The sequence below is a fragment of the Pholcus phalangioides genome, unplaced genomic scaffold, assembly GCF_987345545.1.
Source record: "Pholcus phalangioides strain wild (caught in Gottingen) unplaced genomic scaffold, Ppha-v1.0 ptg000007l_1, whole genome shotgun sequence".
Classification (NCBI taxonomy): Eukaryota; Metazoa; Arthropoda; class Arachnida; order Araneae; family Pholcidae; genus Pholcus; species Pholcus phalangioides.
The window spans coordinates 16526916-16536481 of NW_028301600.1; the positions used below are offsets into that span (position 1 = coordinate 16526916).

Genomic DNA, 9566 nt, shown 5'->3' on the forward strand with positions numbered 1-9566 from the left:
CGCATATCATTGAAGCACTTATGAAAACTGGATTCCTACAGGGAATCGTTGCTAGATCTGATCACCTAGGAAGTGCCATATTTACAGGGGGCCATAGCAGCACCTCCTAGCGATAGAAGGCCTCTGCACTGTTTGCCATAAACGTCATTCAGATTGCCTAGCAAGTTTGCCACATTTTGAAACACAGCATCCTATTTCGTTTCTCCTTATTTTGGCGTAGAATCTTCCTGACTAGCTTACAAATACCGCATAGTGATTCGATTATGGGGCATAGAAATCGCCAATTCTGAGCCCGATCATTTCTTTTCCTCACAACGATGATACTGGCACGAGCAGGGATTTTTCCCCCCTGAATATTCTGAGGGAAAATGCACTACTTACTGACGTCGCAAGCAGACTGCGGAGGCCTTCTATCTCTAGGAGGTGCTGGCTATAGCCCAGAGTGGTAAGTTTGGGGAGGCAGAAAATTTGAAGATTGAAAGAAAATTATTATAGTGGGAGAAGGGCCTCAATCTTTTCAAAGACTACTATAAATCCCCCTCTGCCTCTGCCCAGACAGCGAATGAACAAAGAGTGTGATTGAACACTCGCAGCATCCAAACACATAGACTCTGAATTACAAGATATATGAGGAAAGTTTCAAAGATTTTAAAGGTAGGTATGAAATTTTATCTGAACATCTTTTTTATTGTGTCACCTGTAATAGATTTTTTACTGTTTTAATTTTAATTGTAAAATTTTTGAAGTACAGGGTGGGCAAAAGTCCGTAGAAACTTTAAAAATTCATAAAAACCGGAAAAATAACCGAAATAAAAAACGGTTTGCAGGGTTTGCATCCCTAGGTCGCGGGAATTTTTTTAAGACCGGAAAAAGCAACCTCAAAACAGACGATAAGTGGTACTGACGTACACAAGTCAAAGAAAAGATACGCAAATAACGAACAGAATGCCTCCAAATCGTTTATTACAGCAGTATGTGGTCCACATGACCACCACAGGAGATAACACATTGCAGGAGAATCACAAATCCAGCAACGGCAGAGAGCAGCAGGTCTACATAGACGGTTTGCAACGGTGAAGTGGTTATGGATTAGGAGCGCAAGTTCTTATAACCGTCTCATTTGCATATTTCCAGTGCAGTCGCTCGTACCAGTGCCACCTATCAGCTGTTTTTTGAGTTTTTTTCCTGTCTTAAAAATTCCCGTGGCCTTAGCGATACTAACCTTGCAAACTGTTTTTTATTTCGGTTATTTTTCCGGTTTTTATTCATTTTTAAAATTTATACGCACTTTTTGCCCACCCTGTAGTTTTTTATATGTATAGGTAGACATAATGAATTAATTTGCAGTATCATAAAAAAATATATACCATTGATTTTTTTGGAACCGTCAGTCTTCATATACCCAAGAAAAGCTTGTGTTTGTTCTTTTGCTCATTTCTTATTTGTTCTCTTTACGGGGTGGGGGGGGGGGGGAGAGAACTTGCTTGGACATTGTGTATGTACAAATATATGTTAAAAGGAATCTAAGTGTATATTGTATGCATGAACGTGTTTATTGGAATATAGTTAAACATTTGTTTAGAACTTTCAAAGATTAGTTCATTAGTGGCCTACCACGAGGGTCTCAAATGAATAATTATGGATATTTAATATTCATGCATACACTATTTCTTGCCATAATTGTAGTTGTAATTTTCATTTACACTTTTGGGCTTTTTTTGTAGCTCATCCAAAGTGTTGACTTTAAATACATTTTTTTTCAGATGAATTGCTGTTGGATCCCACAGCTAGGAGAAAAGAACCGTATATATCATTCATGTTCATATCTGTAACTTGTTTGCTATAAAGTGGTCAAATAAAATTCATTATTTTCTTATCTGTTATTAATAATTTTTCTGAAATTTAAAGGTTAAATCCCCATGCCGCAGCTTTGTTGTTGAATACATTGTATATGATATATACATGGCCCCCCCAAGGGGTGGGCTGACAAGGCTCCAGCCCTGGGGCCCGGGACGATTTTCACCATTTTTTTTTTCTTTTTCACGCCATAAATTCATCATAAAGGGGCCCGTGAAAGTAGTCGGGGGGGGGGGCCCGCAAAAGATCCCAGCCTAGGGGCCCTGCTCTAAGATGTGGGGGCCATGGATATATATGTGCTGCTATATGAATATGATAGTTGCATAAAGGCTTGCTTTCATGAGTTATTTATATTATGTTTGCATAATTTGTTTAAAAAAATTATTTATTGCTTGAAATAATTGAACCTATGTGTTTGTATGCGTTATTCAGGAATGGAAGTATATTGAAGAAAATTCTAGTGAGAAAAATGACAATCAAATAAGCTAAAATTATCATGAACTGGCAGAAATAAATTTCTAATATGTATTACTAATATATAGAGGCATAGGTGTCTTAATGGTTGCCCCAAAGTGATTAATATTCCCCATCTCTGCATTTCTACTGACTCCAAACTTATCTCCTCCATTTAATCCAATATTTTCAAAGTAGAAGCTTTTGGGCTTCTATCGGATCTTAACGGGATCCTATTGGTTCTCTTGAGTGGGGGGGGGGGGCGAAGAAATAAAAAAATTGTAAAAGGGGGGGTGATGGAACAAAGTTTTTGGGAAACCATAATGAAATGTAAATTTTCATGCCTGTAATGGCATTTTTTGGATGTCAACTCATCCCCCCCCCCTTTTAATTGGGTATCAAGAAGTTTATTTGTATTACTCATATATTTCAGCAGTTTAACATTTTTGCTAAAAATTGTTCACATTCAAAAGCAATACAAAACATTATTACTTAGGAGTCTTTATTGAATTTTACTTCGCAAAAACTGCCTTCTCCACTCGAGATAAGTGTCATTTGAAAACGTGATTTATTTTTGAAAATTCTTTTAATTTTTTTTATTCTCTATCGAATCTTTCGTTTCCCCCTTTTTTTAGCGGGAAATTCTACTAGGTTGCCATGCCTCGGACGCAATGTTTTTGGGTTTTTTTTCCGCTGCTTGGCGTCATTACCGAGGCAGTATTCAGTGCAGCAACCCTATAAAATCCCAGCCGGAGAACAAATTGGCTGCCAACGAGCCCGCTATCCTTATCAAGGCGCCTTAGTGTAGGCCAGATCCGAGTCACGACCTCCTATGTAACTTACATAGGAGGTCGTGCCAGTGCCGTCTTAATGCATGAGCCCACCCGGGCTCGGCTCGGGGGCCTCAAGAGAAGAAGGGCCTCACAAAAATGAGATTTGGTTGAAATTTTCTAGAATTTACCAGGTAGGGCCTCAGAAAAACCACTTGGCCCGGGGGCCCATGATGCTCTTAAGACGTCCCTGGGTCGTGCCCGAGCACGATGACGTCAACACACTGACGTAGCGGGGGGGGGGGATGCGCATATATTGGTACACAGTTCATTCGTGAACACTGGACGCAGCAAGCTCCAGAGTGGACTAGCAAACGATTTTAGGAGCCTAGATATTATATATTGGTGAAGAAAGAGCATTATAATAAATACCGGGTGTTTCACGAAGGACCCCTAACTTTGAAACCAGTGGTATGTTTATTAAAAAAAACGCAAGAATCTGATAAACGACCTCAAACTTTCAGTTACAAATTGCGTCGATAGATGGCGCTGCAGGTGGCATTATCATAAGTTGGCCGTACATAGTGGGTAATGCAAAGCAGCCCTTGTTGCATTCACATCAGAAGCGATTCAAAATGTGCACCTTTCACACAACACACATGTCGTAAACGAAGAATGAAATTGTCAGTGACTTTCTGTAGTGATGACTGGAAATCGACACACAAGCTTGACAAATAGCCTCCTCCAGCTCGTCGAGTGTTAAAGGATTGTTGCGGTAAACAATGCCCTTCAGTGCGCACCAGGGCCGTCTTAAGAGTATCATGGGCCCCCGGGCCAATTGATTTTTCAGAGGCCCTAGCAAACAAATTCTCGAAAATTTCAACCAGATCTCATTTTTGTGAGGCCCCTTTTCGCTTGAGGCCCCCGGGCCGTGCCCGGGTGGGCCCATGCCTTAAGACGGCACTGGTGCGCACCACAGAAAGTAGTCGCAGGGGGTGAGGTCGGGTGAATACGGAGGCCAGTCCATGCCTTTTCCCTTAACTGTCGAATAGTTCATCGAAGTATTCGTCCAGAAAGTCAAAAACGGCTTGTGTACGGTGTGGGTGAGCCCCATCTTGGATGAACCACGCCGTGCCTGGTCGATCGTCCAACGCTTGTTGAGTGGCGACAAATTGTTTCAAAAGAGCAATATACCGGTCAGTCGTCACCGTTTCTCGCAAGAAAACGGGTCCAATGATACCTCTGCTGGAGATTGCAGCTCAAACAGTAAGTTCTGGGCAATGGTGTGGCCATGGCTCCCACATCCTCGAGCAGGGCCCCCAGGCTTTGATCTTTGGTGGGCCCCCAAGCCAGACTTTTCACGGGCCCTTCTATGGTGAGTTTATACCATGACAAAACAATGATGGTAACTGTCCCGGGCCCCAGACAGCTCTGTCCGCCATGGGAGTGGTCGTGCGTGAGACAAATGTGGGTTTTCGGTACCCCAAAATCGTCAATTGTGTCTGTTAACAACACCATCCAGATGAAAATGCGCCTCGTCTGTAAACCGTATTCGGACGACATCGAAACCAGAACCATCAATCATGTTGAGCATCTCGTTAGCCAAATCCTCTCGTTGTCGTTCAGCTCGAACTGGTATGGCGTGCTGGAACTGAATCTTGTACGGAAATATGTGTAATGTCTTGCGCACGATTCTGTACGTGCTGGATGGTGTGATTCCGGATTCAGCTGCAAGTCTGCGGACAGATTTATTCGGATGACGCTCAATAACTGCAGCAAGTGTCGTTGCATTTTTAGGTGTAACGACGGAGTGGGTGGGACCCTTAGAGGAGAAATAAAGTAAAAGAGGAGAAAAAATTCTTATATTTCTTCTCAATGGGTAATGTCACCTTATAAGATTTTTTTTGCAAAATGAAATTGTCACCAAAATCTGTATCCGACAGTTCCGAATATTCATCGAATATCTACTTCGACAAACGCTGATTTCAGTGATATATATTGCAAACAAGAGACTAAATTTTTCCTGAACCAAAAAAACGACATGGTTTATATTGTAGGCTGGTAGAATGGACAAGTTTCTGGCAAATTTGACCGATTGTAGCTAGAAGGGTGTTTGCAGAATTGGCGATTCAAAATTTTGTTGACAATTTGATTTTGAACTTTGCCAATCTTTCAGCGCTTGTAGCTCGCCATTAAAACCAAATATTTCGATTAAATTTGTGTCACCTTATAGAATTTTTTATTTTTTTCCAAATTTGTGCTTAGTTTGCGTATAGGTCTTTCAGAAACTTTACAAATTCTGTTTTTTTTTCAGACGACGCATTTTCCCCATAATCGATTATCCACCATAACTCAAAAACGGTTTGAAATAGGACAGGGTTGGTGGGATGTTTCATGATCCACGTGGGCTCGTCTATCTCCTTCTTTCGTTTGGCAGAATAGGTCGGATTCACCCTGTATATACTGTATTTTTATTCAGAGGAAAACTTGAAAATTTATCAGTACAAGAAAAAGTATTCCAAGTACCTGGAGTAGTGGAAGTTTAGTTGATCAAGAGGCACCGTCTGTGTTGCAGATAGAAAGTGATTTAGCCATATTGTCTGGCTCATGCAAACGATTATACGTGTTATTTGGGGCTGCTATCTATGTACTAATAATGAGGCTTTTTGAATAGATGTCATAATCATCATCAGCATCACTTTGAGGGACAGGCACAGGATGACCCCCATAGAAACCAATGTTAAAATTGCCGATTTTATCGTAGAAATGCGGAAAATTAGTGGAGTTTTCCGCCACATCAACAATTTTAAAAATTGAATTCAATTCTTGATTTTCGAAATATTGTGTTCGCTTAGAGATAGGAGTCCAGAAAATTAAATATAAAATACAGTAATACCTCGGTTTTCGTTGACTTCGGTTATTGTCGGTTTCGGTTTTCGTCGATTTTTTCAGCGAAAAATTTGTCTACAAATATACATTTTTTTTTTTAATTCAGACTATTCAAATGCACATTTTCCCACACACGATGCATGATAAATTAGCAAAACGGTCAAATTCGGCCAAAAACGGCAAAATCGGTCAAATTTGCCAGTTTTACACAGTAAAACTCAAAGTTTAAATAATTTTTGGTTTGAATAAGTACGTTTGCATGAAAAAAGTTCCGCGGAAATTTATGAAAATTATTCACTACTTGCTGTTTCCATTTGATCATCCACACCATTTCGAAGTACGTCGAGAATTAAATACCTACGATTCAAGTGATATTTTTGGTCTCATTACGGTTTTTTTACAGCGAAAACATGCCCTCCAACGGCCATCTTGAAAGCACACACACAAGCGAATAGAGCAGCGAAATCAAAATATCTTGATTCCGTTGCTCTTATTGTTTATTGCGGAGTTCCCACCCTGCTCCGGTGTTCGCTACTATACGCAGGCGCATTGAAATCTATGTTTGATTTCGCTTCTCCGATCTCTTCCCCCTCGTTGCTTTGCTCTCCGCCTCACTATGTTTACAGCCTAAGGTTCCTACCTCCAAACAAAATGACAGCTGTTCTGCCACTAAACTTTGTCTCTTAGGCCGATATTACACTATAAAAGTTTTGTAAAAGCTCTTTGATGAAAATCGAAAAATTCAACCAATAAGATCACCGTTTGCATTTGCTCGAATGTAACCTAATCCCTCTAATGTTTTAGACTTATAGATATCATTCTCTAGGGTTTAAAAAAAAATATCACACTCTCTAGTTACCATTGCCTTTCCCCAATTTTGCTTGATAAAGCAAGCTTTCAACATGGCAAAAATTTGCTCGAAGAATGGTAAGAATAGTTATCCAGGCCACAATCACAATTTAATTAACACAGCATAATTTTAGAAAACATCACAAAAATGAAGTCATAAAACAAGCAACTGCGACTTACGGCCATATTCACCAACACAGTTTAAACTGCAATCGCAAGTGAAGATTGAAACGGATTGGTTAAATAGAGGATTTTAACCAATTCGTGTCGATCGCTAATCCTTTAACCTGCGATTGTAGTTTAAACTGTTTTGGTGAATACGGCCGTTAGGCAAGAAATGTTTCATATGTTGTCTACCGCGTTCTGTTGCATGTTGGAAGTGAAAAACTATTACTTTACCGTACACCAACTCTGGTTATATATCGCCATACGGCAATTTCCAACCAGTGGAGTTGGGTAGGAAATAAAGGCACCATCTATCGGTGGTCGACCCATTCTCGATAGGTAAAGAACTTGTTTCTGATGTTCTTGCACGGATTCGAACCCGTGGACCATTGACGATAACCTTCATAGTGGAAAACGCGCATCTTACCACTGCGATACTCGGGCGGAAGTGCAAAACTGGCTGTTTCACAACAGATCGGAGTGTGTTGGTAGTAATGCTGTGGATGTGGTACATAATGCATGTTTTCGAGTCAGTCAAGTTCACAGTCTGACCACAACATTCGTGAGGTACCCCCCTCCATAAGTCGCAAATGTGAAGGTCAAATGAATAGAGTGGCCAGGCTGTTGGAAAATGATGGCTGATAATACCGTCATTAATGAAATTGTTCTTCAGCCACTGCTTCACTGATGTTCTATAGAAACGGGTTTTCTTCCTCCTCCAGGACGAACAGCCAACGATCCTTGTCGTTATCATACTCCGACGGTTTTTAACATTCATTGGACCTTTTCGAATCCTCTTCCAAGTCCGATATTTCCGTAGAGCAGTTACAGCGGAATTGCTGTTTTGGTAAAATAATTTGACCAAGAAAGCGCGATCTCGTAAACTTATCGTCATTGTGAGCAGCAAACACATTGAGAAACAAGATCCCCGCGAATATTTCAAGGTTTTGTAACAGCTGCTGCGTGACATCACATAAATTTACATGTTTACTAGAGGCATTCAAAGCGAAACGCCCTCTGGTGGTGACACGTGCAACTAATTTTTTCCCTGAAACAAATTCCCATCACTTCATATGAAGTCCTCTACAAAATTTCACTTCTCTGATGACTGGTTTTGCGTGTAGAATACTTTGAAATATTGTCTTTTAATTATGGAGGCCCTGTATTTTTATTCCGTTTCGTGGCCCCGTGCGGCTGCACCTTTCGCACCTGTGCCTATAAGTCAGGCCCTGAACATCCCTTCTACTCTCCTGATGTGAACTTATTTGACTATTTCCTCTTTCCAAAACTGAAATCCATGATAAAAAAAAAGGAACAATTTTCTGATGTAGAGGACATTTGAAAAAAAGTGACAGCAGAACTTTTTGGCAGATATCTGCAAATAACCAAAAAAACCAGTTTCAAAAACTTGTACAGTCACTTATTGAAGTGTTTATTTTCAAGAATATTGAAAATATTTTCATTATTTGTTTCTTCGTGAAGTCAGACCTTGGTTTAATTTCTATCATGTTCTTAGTTGCTCCATCTATAATGTCAGTTTGTAAAGGTACCTGTGCCAGCATAATTAGCAAATTGGGTTTTACTCCTCATCATAGGCGTAAACTTCTATAGGGCCCATGGGCCTGAGCCCCCCCAACATTTTTGAAGACGCGGCTCAGCCCCCCCAAAAATTCGTATGAATATGGCTTATTCATTTTGCAATGATGAAAAAATTTTTTTTAACCAAAAGTTGTCCTAATTATGAATTAGTTAATGGAAACAATCTGCACAAAATTTTAGTTCTTTTAAAAAATGTGGATGGTCTTTTACTTTCTTGTTCCATGACAATACGTTTATCTCATTTCTTCCCTGCCGTTCAATCCCCAATTGCACCCTCCATCGGTTCCAATCGGTCTCCATCGGTTACTGCCAGAAGGCACGGCTGAGAGGAAGATTCTTTGCGGTGTTGAGGGGGGCTCTTTCTTCTTTGCCTGTGGCAAAAACTGAGTGTCTCTCGATGGAGTGTCTCTTCTTTTGTTCACTGCGACCGGAGGACGGCCATGGCGCCGACATGAAAATAAGCCCAAAGATGCATGGTGGGGGGAGGGGGGAAGGTTGAATATTGGGAAGCAATGATATTGAAACCGAAATAAATTACACTCTATAAAGAATAGGTGCCAGAACCTAGAGGCTGAGGCCATTTGAGCCCCCCCCCGCAATAAATTTTGTAAGGGGACTGAGCCTCCCAGTAATTACTGAAAAAAACCATTGTGCAATGCATTCTCCCTCTCCTTCGTACACGCTTGAGTCCCGTATATGCGGGAGGACCAATAACTTTTATCCCCCCCCCCCCAATGTTTTTTTGAAAAATATTGGGGAAAAAAGCACATTCTAAATGCCCATTCATAACAGATCTTGAGGATCGATGCCGAAACATTTTTCAAGCCCCTTTATAACAAAATTTGACTGGGGGTGGGGGTAGAACATAGGCGTAAACTTGTATCCGGCCCATGGGCCCGAGCCCCCCCCCCCCCAACATTTTAGAAGAGCCGGCTCGGCCCCCCCAAAAATTCGAGTGGATATGTTTCTCACACTTGGCTCAGA

The 9566-nt window shown here is 40.9% G+C and overlaps 1 protein-coding gene across 1 annotated transcript; it reads right to left on the bottom strand.

The window, feature by feature from the left end:
- Positions 1-4572: 4572 nt before the first annotated feature.
- Positions 4573-7004, bottom strand: LOC149084988 (uncharacterized). Its single transcript, XM_089233834.1, has 2 exons — positions 6999-7004; positions 4573-4902 (listed from the first exon to the last, which is right to left on the bottom strand). Exons 1-2 carry the CDS (start codon positions 7002-7004, stop codon positions 4573-4575), a joined length of 336 nt encoding a protein of 111 aa, XP_089089960.1.
- Positions 7005-9566: the final 2562 nt, after the last annotated feature.